Source organism: Perna viridis, chromosome 6 (assembly GCF_037379345.1).
Source record: "Perna viridis isolate PV_CMFRI_1.1 ecotype Kerala chromosome 6, ASM3737934v1, whole genome shotgun sequence".
NCBI lineage: Eukaryota > Metazoa > Mollusca > Bivalvia > Mytilida > Mytilidae > Perna > Perna viridis.
The window spans coordinates 44,404,591-44,419,541 of record NC_142450.1 but is presented as its reverse complement, the minus strand read 5'-3'; the positions used below and the strand labels follow the sequence as shown (position 1 = coordinate 44,419,541).

Genomic DNA, 14,951 nt, shown 5'->3' with positions numbered 1-14,951 from the left:
GCGTAACTTGATACAACTATAAGAGATTGAACCCTGAACAAATGGCGCAAGTGTGGACAAACCACCCATCAAAACTGAAGTGGTCACTTTTTGGCCCTTAGTCCTAACTGGTTCCAGTCAAAACCTGCAAAATCAATTCCAAACTTCCTGTGGGGAAATGGCATCTAAGGATACAATTTCAAAGCCATATATTCCCTTTCACTCAAGTTATTGTCCAGAAATCAGAAAAAATACTTGTTATTGGCCCTTTGTGGCCCCTTATTCTCACTTGTTGGCTCAATTCACAACCCCAAAAATCAAGCCCAGTCCTCCCTTGTAGGTATGGCACCTTGTAGTCAAATTTGTAAGAGGTCTATTCACTTTTACTCAGGTTATTATACAAACACAAGAAAAAGGCTTGTATCAGGCCACTTTTTGGCCCCAAATTCCTACAAGGTTCAAGTCTTAACTCCCCAAGTCTTCTTTTAGTGGTATTACAAAGAAATTCATTCACTAATAGTCTTTATCAGTATCTAAATAGAATGAATGTGGTTCTAGAACTTTAAAATTTGCAATTAATTCAATATGAAGAATAAGCAACTCACACGAAGTAAATGTAAATGCTTATTTTTTGGCCCCTGATTTCTTAACTGTTCTTAACTGTTGAATCAATTTAAACCTTCCTTTCATGGTAAAACCTTGTAGAATAATTTCAAAGAAATATACACCTTTTCTCAAGCTTTTGTCCAGAAACCAGAAAAATGCTTGTTTTTTAAGCCCCCTTTTAGCTTCTACCCATAATTCCTCAACCCTTAATTTCGCAACCGCCAAATCAATCCAATTCTGATTTTTGTGGTATGGGACCTTGTGATTCAATTTCATTTGAGATGTATACACTTATACTTTAAGTAAAATGATACATCAGAATATGATTTCTGTCCATCAAAATATTTTGGTGTTTACATGTTGTATCAATTAATTTTTATTTTATTGTAAGAACTCATATGTGCAAGAAATAACTGATATATAGTGTGATTCATGAGTTTCCAGGGCAGTAATGCATATCATTTAAAATAACCTCTGTTTTTTTTTTTTTAACACATTTGGAAACAATATGCAAAATCAAGTTATCATGAAAACTATGTGTCTATAGACGACAGATACATTTTTTCTAACATTTTTTAGGCATGATGTCAAATGGACATACTTCAAATTTCAAAATAATCAAAGCGTTCAGTACTGATGAAGAGATAAACGAGCCTTAATTTTGATATACCCATACCATTAAATCATGTGCAAAATAACATACTTGAGTAGAAAAATCCACAATCTGCTAAATCAAGTGGGTGAAGAAAATGTAGTTCTGAAGGCCATGTTTTATACGATGCCCTTCTCTTTGCAATGTCTATATACTCTGGATATTTTTCCTTAGGAGTATTTTGAGGTCTCTCCTTGGGTCCTACATTAGAATTATTCTGTACATTTTCAAGACAGTTTTCAGATAACGTTGATAACTGTGGTAGTGTTAAATTGGAGGCATTACTTCTGCTAGATGAGGAGTTATTGGAATTGTAGCCACTGTCACTGCTCCCATATCCACTACTACCAGAAGATACACTAGATTTAAATGCACTATTTCCACATCCATATTCATTGCTATAAGAGGAACCAGTTTTACTTGTAGGAAGTCCACTTTCTGCTCCAGCACTTCGGGATGTTACAAAAGCACTATTTCTAGCAATGCTGCTATTGAACCTTCCATGGCTTGATCTACTCCCAAAACAAAGAGAAGATTCATAATAGCCACTGTCTGAGCTGAGATGTCCACTGCTAGGATTACCATTGAAGGATTGAGGTGTACCTGATGAGGATACCAGTAAAGTTGGATTGGATGACTCACTGGAATCTGTACAAAAACGGTTTGCTTCATCTGCTGAAAGAATTAAGAAGGTAATAACCAGACATCAAAAGTACAATTCAATGACTGAAAAAGTTGTCTCAATAACTTTTTGCATCTATTTCTTACAGTCACTGAGTTTTTAATGAATTCCTCAATTAAATTATGAAATGATTTTTTTATCTTTTAGTCAATAATAACCAGGGACAAAAACTTAATTGCATAATATCTGAAAGCTCCATTTTAAAGGCTGCAGTTTTCTTAATTAATTATACTTTTAATTTCAGTTTATAACTACTTGATAGAATTTAAATTTATGCTAATGATATAGTAAGTTGTTGCACACTGCACTTTTTTCAGGCCTTGTCAAAATAAAAAAAAAATTGTTATACTTGGAGATTACCTCCTGGTAAAAACAAGAAAATAATACATAGTTTCAACAATCATGGAATTAAGAAATGACAAGGAAAAGGATGAACATGAATGGCCACCTGTTTAAGGGTTCTACCAAGAAGAATCTTTTACATACCAGTTGGTGCATATGAACCTATTTGTGGTGGTTTTTGTTCAGTTTGCTTTGTGACTGAATTTGACTCATGATTATTAGATATTGATGGGCGGTATGAGCAATCCTCCTGTAGGCGAGGAGAAATATTCAAGGGTATATTGAGTCTTGGCAATGAGAATCCTGCATGTGTAACTTGTTGATGCACTTTCTTAAAAAATTCACAACCAGGTGAAAGATTCCGATGTATATCTAAAGGATTTGTATGATATGACCAATTTTCATACGTCACTCCACATGAAAAGCACAATAACTCCCGACCTTTTCCTTTAGAATAAAATCCAAACTGTGCAAGTCTGATAAAACTAGGTATATTATCATCAGGAAATTTTGATAAGGAAAAAAGTCTCATCATTTCATTTGACATGTCTGGGTTGCTGATGGGTAAAACTTGTATTATGTCTTTTCTCTGTAAAGTTGGCATCATATGATTAATTATCTTATAGAGAAAGGCCTTCATAGGTTGTTTCGTTTTACTCACATCCAGGCTCCACTCTGGGAGTTTGTCTTGTATCACTGAGTAAAGAATATTTGAACTTTGCAAACATTTAACAAAAAGCTTAAGTTCCTCATACGTATTATGCTCATCGTTATAAATGAAAGCCTTTTTTATTGGTAAGTTTCTTTCATTGATTGAATAACACATTAAATAGCAAAGTGCAAGAAAATGAAATGAACTTTTCAAAACAACTCTTCTACTGACGATGTTTGTTTTAGGTCTCATAATATACATGTATGTAGCACAATAAAGTGGAATAGCAAAAATAAAAGCACAGAGCTTTGCCATTTCCCTAATAATTGGCATTACGTTCAAAAGATTTAGAAAGAAGATTCTTTGCCTCATCATCTTTGTGCTTGGTTCAATAATTGGATAGGAGAGCAAATGATTTTGAATTCCTGTTTGAATATCAATTTTCTTTACTTCTTTTGTTACCAATTCGTCACTAGGTACAATATAACACTTCCTGCATAAATCCCACAACAACTTCTTCAAGTAACAGGATAACATTTTTAACTTTGCACAAAGTAGATAGTTATTACACATTAGTTCATCTGGAGAATCTTCTTTAAATGTAATGGTTCTGGTAGTCAATGTATAGTGGTTTTCTACTGTCACAAAAAGAAAAGTACTCAAAAGATGGCCATTAGTTTTGTAAGAGTTTTTACATTCAGGATGACACAAACTTGCAAACACTTTTGAACTATTATGAGCTGCTTCCAGGGATTCTGGAATGAATGCATTGTAAATATTCCCTTGAAAGTAAGTCTGCAAAACTTCACACATTTGACCAGAACTTGAGTCTGTTGGGTATAATAAGATGAATTCTTCAAGCATTTTTCTAATCATTACCACATTTTTTGGACTTTTTGACTTGCACATTATCCTTAATTTACATTTATTGACTAGGTATGCTGTCAGCTTATGCAAGATATCCTCCACATCAATTCTATCTGTATTTATGACGTTAGCTAGAACTGATTTATTCTTTAAGACTGTATGTGCGAAACAATTTTCTTTCTGAAAATACAAAAAGAATAAACTGTTACCTTTAACAGAAATATAGGGTAGCCATTTTTTACTGAAAAAAAACCTTAAGTTACTAATTTATAATTATATCATTCTTACTCTTCTTTTCTTTAAATAAGAAGTCTGCTACTAAAAGTATAATACTATCTTAACTAAACATAAAATGCTTTACAGGGCACAGCTTGCTATGACTGAAATGGTCAAACCATGAACAGTTGGGGCAAGTACACACACATTCAAGCTGAATACAGCTCAAAGTTTGGATTGTGATTAAATGTTTGATAGAGCATAAATTTCTGACACAAAATGAATAAAAAGCTTTGCTGAGTGCATCATGATACGAACGCAGTGGTCAAACCCTGAACAGTTGGGGAAGTGTGGACACAATATTAATTTTTGACACACTTAAGCATAGGGACTTATAAGTAAGTAAGTAATTATTTATTATAGTGACATGTGTACAAAATCAAACTAACAAACAATAATTTTAACATGAAATAAGATACACCCGGCCCACTGGACCTATAAGTCACTTAAATTAGCTTTATCTATATACAATTTCAAGCAAAGTAAAACAACAGAAAAAAAAAAATCATTTTGAGTAAATGAACTGTCTACGCTTACAATAAGCTTTTAAAATAAACTTTGAAGTTTGTCTGGGAAAATATTTCACAAGTTGAATTAACTGTTCACATTTTGGTAAGGTTTTGAACTTATATTTAAACTTATAATTCATTATGGACACAACAAATGGTTTGGACACTATATTGCACAAAATTTTAAATTCAATTAAAACTTTTCAAAATAAGACCAAAAATTAAAAAGGCAATTTTTTTGGGTGTCACCGTGTGGCCCCCTTTTACCTGTTAAAACTCAAAAACATTTAAAAAAATATCTGAAATCTGATTGGTAAATTTATGCAAGGTGGGATTTTTATAAGGAATTCTGTCAATAAATTTACATGATGCATGGACAAAGAGATTCCAGTAATGTATATCTCCAAAAATCAAGAGATTAACAAAAAAGGAAGAGCAAACCATGCCCTAGAATTTATCTCACGAAAAAACTGTGAAACAATAATGCATCTTTCTCATTTGTGTTAATATGGCAATACAACAAATTAAGCAACTAGTTGCTAGTGGAGTTAGACAAGGATGCATCTCATTACTCATACAACATTTGTATTCCTTGAACACAGTAAGAGATTTAGTTAAAGAGTATAACCAAGGGCAACAAGCAAAGAGGGATACAATGAACCATTACCTCAATACTATCTCAATATGCAAAACATGTTGAACTTGACAAAATCAAGAAGACTAAAAACCATGCAACTAGCTCCATTATTCCCAACAATAACCATAGACAACACACCATTAAAAGAAGAAGAAAACTTAAAATATCTGGGAAATCCTATGGTAAGCAAGAACAACACAACCTTAAAAGACATCAGAAACAGATTGCAGTAGGCAAATATATCATTTCATCAAACTCAACAAAATGTGGAACAGTAGCTTGAGGACAAAGGTTAAGATACACAACAGCAATGTCTAATCCTTTCTTCTGTACATATCTAAATGCTAGTGGATTACCATGAAAGATTACAAGAAAGAGACTCTCAACATATCACACCAAATTCCTAAAAAGATAGGTAGAGGTTATTGTCCAAGATAAACCACCATTAATCTTTGTATGAAAAAAGACCAACTAGAGGTGTATATTTAATATGTATGTAAACACCATGCATGTTAAAATATTTCAGTGTTGGCTACAAATCCCCGAAAGTAATGCCCATGTACCAATGTAAGCATATACTTCTGAAAAATTCAACTTTTAAGTTACAGATTACAACAAATAGGAACCATTCACAACATACAGTGACAAGAATGGGCAAGCTCAACATGCTGAAAAATCGATGGAAAAATAATTAAATTTCTCCACAATAGGAGGTGCACATCTTCAATATAATATATTACATATAATCACTGTGCAAAGTTTGAGTAATGTTGGTCAAATACTTTTTGAGTTACAAATTAGTGTGACTGATGAACAGAGTAGAAGCATGACAGATGAACAGAGTTATGTGGCTCCTAGACCTGCTTTCATGGTTGGTGATACAGATGAAAAACTGGTCAAACTAGCATCATGAACCAGATTCAGCAGAAGACATTACAATGGTTGGGTATGTGACTAGAGACCAAAACAACATAACATGGGTTGCTGCAAATGGTGACCAGCTGATAGCAAGCAAAACAGATGAAGAACTAAAATAACCTGGTGAAGAATCACGACCAATGAGTTCAGTATGTAGTATGGGAAAGATCTGAAATGAAATGGAGAAAATTGCAAAAGACAGATGCTTAGAGATCCATGTAACAGTCGTCTGCCCCAGAAGGTGTACACTGAACAGTTGGGGCAAGTATGGACTCACCATTCAAACTTGATAAAGATTTGAATTTTGATTGCCATTAGATATATGACACAGGAAAAGAATTTGACCAGAATTGAAGTGGTCACTTTTTGGACCCTTGATCCAAAATGTTCAAAACCTCCAAATCAGTTCCGAACTTTCTTTGGGGGTATAGCACTTTCTGGTAAAACATCAAAGCAATTCATTCCCTTTCACTTAAGTTATTATCCAAAAATCAGACAAAATACTTGTTTCTGGCCCCTTTGTAACCCCTTATTCTTACTTAGCTCATGTCATAACTCCCAAAACCAATCCCAGTCTTCCTCTTTGCAGTATGGCACATTATAGTAAAATTTATATAATATCCATTAAGTTATACTCAAGTTATTGTCTAGAGCAGACATAAGGAAAATGCTTGTAAAACTGCCTTTTACTTTTGGCTACTCTAGTTCGACAAGGTCAGATGTTAGGGTCAACCATTTTTAATTTGGATTGTGATTAAACATTTGACAAGATTTTGACAAGAATGAAAGTTGTCTAAGAACTTTAGAAGTTGCATTCAGGCATAGGAAATAAGCAATTGGTACGAGTCAAAGAAAATGCTTATTTATGACCATCACTCGTATTTAAGGCTATTTGTGGGTAAAGGATGGACCATTGTGTGTTCACCTACCTTACTTGCTTCTAGCCCTTTCTTCCCTCCCATAAATCAGTAATTAATTTTGATTCCACCCCTTCTAGACAGCGCAAGTTGTTGTCACCACTGATTGTGATTACTCCCTTTCTCTATCCACCCAAAGAGAGTATTGGCCAACCTCTCTTATTCACCATTTTCAGAAAGACCTAATTCATACTCTACTTTTGGTAATATTGAACTGAAGAGGAAGGTTTGTACCATCTTGTTTGTGATTGGTTTCTGGAGAAGAAACCTCCAAGTTCATACCCCCAATGTAATTGGCAATTTTTAGTTAGCTTGGTTGCCTTCTATGAACTTTTGTCCTTATCATTGGTGTGCCGCAATGTTACAGAACACCAAACCCCTGAAAAGACATAACTAAGGGTCCCACTCAACTTTCTGAATTTTAAAATTTTCATTTGTATCTTGTTTGTATGTAGTTTCATTTTACCTTTTAAATGTGGCAAGGATCAAATTTTCTATCCTGCCCTTTTATTTGGAGAAAATGTAGGTCCTGGCTTTTACAAATATAAACAAAAAATATTAGGAAAACAATATATCCTGACTTTCAATTTTTTTCCTTATGGCCTGTCCAGTTTTTTTTAATTTTCAAATTTCAATTATTTCTAGCCCCCCCCCTTCAAACATCAAATGGAAGTTCCCTAACTAAGGACATCCCTATCTCTATATAGGTTACAGACCACCAATTCAACCAATGAGCATTTGGAACGTACGCAAAAATAGTCCTACGCAGGAATTACCCCTGTTCCTCATAGTGCTGTGAAAAAAGTTCTCATCTCATTTAAAAAATTTAAACAGTTTCTGAAAGGAAAAACATTTCTGTACATTTTATAGGTGCATTTTGCTTCTTGTGATGTGAAGCCTAATCTCCATAATGATTTCTAAATATACCCCTATCTTGTGAAAACACTGGGATTTCCCATGCTATTTATAGACACTTCACTTCCGGTGACCAGTACTGCACTGCAAGTCTGCTAACCCCACATGCCATTCTGAGGATTGTGAGCTAACATATGTAGAATCATGCTGATATATAGTCCTCTGCAGGTTAAAGTTAAGGTAAAGTCCAGAGAAGCCATCGAATATTGTGAAATTAGCATAGAAGCCTATGGGAAGTGGAATTAGTGGTTTTTAGCCTTAACCTGAGGCCATGGCAAAATGATAAGTTTCTTAGAATAGCTTTAAACTACTTGAAGATCTTGTAAACTTTGCTATGAGAGGAATACACAACAAAAATCCTTCAAAATATGCATTTTTTTAAGTTATAGGTCCAAATTATGGAAAATTGGTCTTTTTGGCTGAATTTTATGTCCTATCTTGTGAAAAGTGTAGAAAATTTAGTAAAAATATCAAATATTTAACTTTGAGGGCTATATTTACTTAAATAATGGTGGTAATCAGCACTTAAAATCAAGTTTTGTGTAAATTTGAGCAAAAATTTGATTAGAAATGAGGAAAAACTCACTTTCATTGCTGCGGTTAAGGACATATAAGCATTTCCCTATGGCAACATGGAAAATGCATTTTTGAGTACTTTTTTTGCTTTAGGTGCCCTTTACTAGTCATGTTTTATTGTGAAAACACTGTATTTACAAATTTAAAGCCAAAGATATCACCTTTTGCAAAAATTTAAAGATTTAGGGTTTTTGACATGCGATCAAGAAAAAGGGGGAGGCATGTCAGACAAATTTTTAAAAATAGACCAATTTTTCAGAAAATGACTACTTTTAAAGGCTATCTCTTTATTAATATTGTTAAAAACAAGTTGTGATTGATTTTTTTTATTTGAAAAGTCAGGAAAAGTTCTTTGCAAATATTTAATGCATTTAAGTATGGTAGAATATTGTCACTTTTTTGCTCGCGCAACTTGGTTACCCTATATTTAAAAATCAAATATTTAAAAAAGTGCTTGTCACATTTCACTGAAACTTTGCAAATGCATTCAGTATGTGTATAGGAAGATACTTGTATAGTTATTTATTTTTTCTAAGACAGAAAGTGACTCTTTAGGTTACAGACCACCAATTCAACCAATGAGCATTTGGAACGTACGCAAAAATAGTCCTACGCAGGAATTACCCCTGTTCCTCATAGTACTGTGAAAAAAGTTCCCATCTCATTTAAAAAATTCAAACAGTTTCTGAAAGGAAAAACATTTCTGTACATTTTATAGGTGCATTTTGCTTCTTGTGATGTGAAGCCTAATCTCCATAATGATTTCTAAATATACCCCTATCTTGTGAAAACACTGGGATTTCCCATGCTATTTATAGACACTTCACTTCCGGTGACCAGTACTGCACTGCAAGTCTGCTAACCCCACATGCCATTCTGAGGATTGTGAGCTAACATATGTAGAATCATGCTGATATATAGTCCTCTGCAGGTTAAAGTTAAGGTAAAGTCCAGAGAAGCCATCGAATATTGTGAAATTAGCATAGAAGCCTATGGGAAGTGGAATTAGTGGTTTTTAGCCTATATACTAAAGCTGAGAATGTACTCCAAAATCATATTTCTAATTTTCTACAAAATATATGAATATAGTTCACATGTGTGAGAAGTTTGCCACCATGCTGTAAGTTAGCAGAAAAGGTAAAAATGTGAATTTTTAGTATTATCTATTTAGGTAAATTTTGTGAAAAACTTCTACAATCAACATCCCTTTAGTATAGCCTTATTTCCAATCTTCTCAATGGTATGCAACTTATGTAAAGAAGTCATTTGTCATGGGAATGAATACTGAAACTTTGAAAATTATTTTTTTAACATGTAAAGTAATGAAAACTTATAAGTGGTTAGTGAGACTAAATTGAAGCCACACTACTGAACTTCCGTCAAGTTCCACATACAAGACTTGCCATGAAGCTTGAATACTATGGAGCCAGAGGCAATATCCTGCAATGGATCAAAGCTTTTTTGTGGAAAGACAAGTAGTTTTTGATGGCATTCTGGTGGCCATCAATTTGTTTAATCAAGCCGAACCAAACTTGAATGGCCACAGTCACTAGCTGAGCAACACAAAAAGTACATCTTTTGTAGAGCATTGAGGTCATTAACCCTCTCTAGTTCAAACATTCACACCTGTGGTTTGAGAGGAGTTGATCTTAGAAAATTGGCCAATCAGAAGTCTAAATGGCCTCTGGCTGCCATCTAATTTAATCAAGCGGAACAAAATTTTATCAGATGTTAAAGATGTCCATTTCATTATTTCTGCCAAGCGTGGTCACCATTGGCTCGATAAAAGCAGATATAGGCCAAAATGTGTTTTCTCATAGTGTTTAAATGGCAAATTACATAGTGGCCAAAGCCACCAACTGGGCCACCTGACCCACAAAAAAAGTGGATTGTTTGTAGAAAACATTGAGATCATTTACCTTATCAAGTTTTAAAACATTGGCACTTGTGGTTTCAGAGAAATTGATCTTTGACAATTGGCCAGTCAGAAGCTTAAATGGCCTATGGGGGCCATCTTGTTTCATCAAGTGGAACCAAAAAGAGACCCCTTGAAGAGGCTCTTGCATACATCTTCTCTGCCAAGTTTGCTTTAAAATGGTCCAGGGGTTTTCATGTACTTGAGCAAAATGTGAAAAGTTTATGAACAATAGAAGACAGATGCAAAGTGATGGCATAAGCTAACTGGGACCTTTGGTCCAGGTGAGCTACATGTAAGAATGAGGGTTTGATCTTAAAAGGACAGTTTGGCAGTCAAGACATATGACATTATTTATTTATTATTTGTATACAAAAAGCCTATCAAACTCATACATGCATTTAAGCATATCAAAAACCCACTGAATTCAGTTTTAATTCTTGTTCAGAAACTGCAACTGATCACATAACCAGTCTTAATTTTTCATATGGTTGTTGCGCTTTTGAAATAAAAATTACTTAGATTGTACATGAAATTGACACTTTGCAAAAGTTACTGTTCTTGGTTTGGTTTAGTAGGAGATAATTGTACATCGTATGATTTTCTAAAAAGTGCAGATCTGAAAGCAGAAATGATTATCGTTATGTTAAAGAATAGCATATGTAGACAGAAATAGCATGCTCCAAAATATAAGATGCAAATGCTTATTGTTATCTTTGTACTTATTCTGACAGGTTTCGTAACATGCAAGGCAAGTAATAATTTCAGTAACTGTGTTGCTTCCTGGATTATAAAAAATTTGTATGTATTACTACCAGTTCAAGAGACCTGATTCCTGTATCAATTTTGAAAATCAGGTGGTATAGCAGAAATTTTGGGTAGACATTCAAATGTGTTAACTCTACCCGTACAAACTTTTCCCCAAAGCCAAATACTCTTTTGCCGAGTTCTTCATTATTACATGATTTTTTTTCAGCTGATATACTGTATACATTTATAGAATGATATGACGGCTAGAATAGAATCAATGGTTTTAGAATAATTTCCCAAAATTTGATTTTTATTTGATTTTCAGTTTTCAAAAGTACTGAAATGTGTAACTAAAAATTCCCATACCCAAAATCAAAGTGTGGTATTTTTGTTACTTGTACAATTTTATTATAAATTTCAAATTAGAACACCATTATTAATTTTTCAAGGGCGATAAATTAAAATCACATCAGATTCTATCTGTGAGACTCTTTTTCATTCTTGATAAGATTGTATCCATTCTTTGTGGGTACGGGGATTAATGCTACAGAACACGCTGTATGATATAGAATTTAAAATCCTACATTTCTTTTAAACCAGTACGGGTTACACATTTCCATGTGTAACGAAATTTTGAAGGTTACTTCCGTAACTTTATAAATTAATTCGGTTATTTCCTCATTCATGTACAGACAATACAGTAGACTGGCACCATCATATATCCATGAATGTGCTGTATAAAAGACCATTTTTCAAAGACAGGTGTGCATTTTCCGACAGCGTAGACAAGGACGTTCAAAACCCCCTTAGCAGTAGCTAGGACCTAGACAGGTGTGCATACTTCATACGTTACACATTTAACACAATATACCGCTTCCAGGGGTCCCAAGAAATTGTATTTTTATCGCTTCCATGGACCGAAGAAATGTTTGATACCGGTTCCTGTAGCTCATGTATAAAAAAATGTATGTTATCAAGTTCAGAATTTAAGGTTGTTTTATGTACAAATGTTATGAGCTTACGAAACGGAAGTGGTGGGTTGGTCTAAAAACAGGAGTCGGTATTTCGGGTGTCCCTAGCCCGAGCTCAACTTCCCCGAGCAGAAAAAAAAATCAGTTCAAAGAGGACTGAGTCCCTTGTAAAAACAGTAATAAAGAAACTGATTATTCTTTACACAAATATACAATCAAAAGACTACTACATCATAAGTTTTACAATTAGAACACAAACCATATAATACCGAAACTGCTTTTAAATATAGTTGTGTTAATTTCTTAATAAAGACACTAAGAACGAATCAATGTTACCAAAAATTCAGTGCTATCTTTAAACAAATTGACAACAATAACATCTACACACCTACATCAACATAAATACTGTGTAAGGTAGCTAAGACGTTGTCGAACATGTGAAAACTTTAAAAAGCCAACGGTGTATGGCGGAAGGCTGCTACATTTGTACTTACAGGTTAAAAACAACCGAGAAGCTCAGCATACCCTGAGCTTGCAAACTCACCCTTAATTGAATGTATCAAAGGAGACAGCTTCCAGATGGTGCTGTTGTAGATCATTCCAAATGTTAATGGTGGATGGAAAGAACGAATCCTTATAGCTGTTCCTTTAAGAAAAAGATGGAAGCAATCTTGTCAAGTGGTCTTCCTTTGTAACACCAGTTGGATGTAGGCTTTGGATTGATTGTATATCGACATCCAAGGCCGTTGAATTGGCAATGCGATACACCATAATGGCTCGGAGTTGTGTTCACCGCTCATCCAGAGTCTTTTAAGTTTTGGTTCTAGCACTGATGTTACACTGCTCGTCTAGTTGTAATCATTCATGATGAATCGAGCTGCTCTTCTCTGTACATTCTCTATACTGCATTGATATTTTTCTTAGTGGACTTGTCCCACATTCAGTCTCAACAGACTTTTGTATGTTTGTAGTTCGATGTTATCTTCTGCTGATTGAATGTTATAATACAGTAGGCAGTCATCTGCAAACAGTCTTGCCATAGATCCATCTGACTATGGTAGGTCATTGATGTTAACTAGAAACAGCAGCGGTCCAAGTACAGTACTCATGGGTACGCATGGCAAGCCAAAGTGGACAAAATCAATATTTTATAATATTAGAAAATGAATTCTCAATATTACAAAATTATTTTTTAAAATTAGAAAATATTTTTTAATATTAGAAATTCATCTTGTAATATTAAAAATTCATTTTCTAATATTACAAATTCCTGATTTAGTAATATTATAAAATATCACACATTTTGTAGTATTACAAATTGAATTTGTAATATTGGAAAAATGAATTTGTAATATTAGAAAATCAATCAAATTTTTTAATATTACAAAATGATTTTCTTATATTAAAAAAATGGCAACTGAATACAGCAAATCCATTTTCTAATATTAGAAAATAAATTTCTTATATTAAAAAAATCGTTTTTTAATATTAGAAATTCAATGGAATTTTCAATATTAAAAAGTGTTTTGTGATATTAAAAATCTAATTTGTAATATTAGAAAATGAATTTGTAATATTAAAAAATCATTTTTTAATATTAGAAAATGCTCATTTTTGTCCACAATACTCCAGCAATACTAGAGGTTGTCTGGCAAGCTATTTTCTGACTTGGCGTTGGGGTATGGGGGAACGGAATTCCAACCTCTTACGTTGTAGGGGTAATTTAATTGGAAGTATTTGATTGTGATGCCTGTGTTTATTCATTTGATTAACCATTTGTCAGGTGACTGCTGAGCAGTAAACAGTGATACATTCGACTTTATTTGAAAAAAAAATGAGTTGAAGCGAGGCATCCTCAAATCTGGGATCACTCTTTGGTAGGTTATATATAATAGTGGGGCTGCATATTTGATGGTGGGAGCAAGCCCCTGTGCTTCCACTATTAAAGCTCCTACTGTATCATATGGTGTATATTTTCGATCTAAATTTCACGAATTTTGCCATTTTGCACATCTCATTTCGTGTTTCTAGCTGGGTGACGTTTGTGGGGTTTGTTAGCGGAATACATGGACTGTATGTCATCGGTTGATAAGATCGAGTGGATCTACCTTCTATTTCCCATCTCCCCTGAAACCGTACTCCAGCAGTGCTAGAGGTTGTCGTGTAAGCTATTTTCCGACTTGGTGCCATCCTAACCTTTAGTATCTGACATGTTGAAAGCCATCGCAAATATGAATAAGATAAACATGTGTTTTAAAATATTTTAAGTCTTTTATTTAGTTTAACCCAGCGGAAATCAAGCAAAAAAAACCATAATTTTTTGTTAAATACCTAGAAAACATTTGTCCAAGTGACAAGCCATTTTGAACAAGGTCACTAATTTTACGAAACAAAATATTTTTTTTTACAAAGAGAACTTAAAGTTCGTAATGGCAATTCGTTGGTTAATTTAATATTTCCGTTTCGCAAATTAAAATCCGTAATTTTATTAACTGGCTGTACCCTTTCAAATGCTGAAAACCAAGTGTGAACTTCATTTAAACTGCTTTTACAAACGATTTTAAGGATTGCTGGATTTTCTCATCGGGTAGGTCATTCATTTTTTCCAGTTCAGTCATTTACTCCCGTCTTAGGGTAAAGAAACTGTATAAAATGTTTTAAATAGAAAATATTTTACTATAATTCTCAAGACTTCAAAAAACGTCGGAACGAGCGGTTTGCAATATGGCGCTCGGAAGTAAGATGTTTGCGTAGGTACGAAATTCCAACCGCTTACATTGTAGGATT

At 33.8% G+C, this 14,951-nt stretch overlaps 1 protein-coding gene across 7 annotated transcripts in view; it reads right to left on the bottom strand.

Moving 5' to 3' along the window:
• Positions 1-14,951, bottom strand: part of LOC148615186 (baculoviral IAP repeat-containing protein 3-like) — a 45,463-nt gene that overhangs the window by 5,545 nt on the left and 24,967 nt on the right. For 3 of the 7 annotated variants that reach the window (XM_088589843.1, XM_088589845.1, XM_088589848.1), the window contains 2 exons: positions 2,406-3,960; positions 1,289-1,912 (listed from right to left, as the gene is read on the bottom strand). In XM_088589843.1, coding sequence (XP_088445969.1) covers positions 1,289-1,912; positions 2,406-3,960 — 2,179 coding nt within the window. Of the gene's footprint in view, positions 1-1,288; positions 1,913-2,405; positions 3,961-12,064; positions 12,210-12,708; positions 13,322-14,951 lie in introns of those variants that run through there. The other 4 variants (XM_088589844.1, XM_088589849.1, XM_088589847.1 and 1 more) reach the window with 3 other exon arrangements.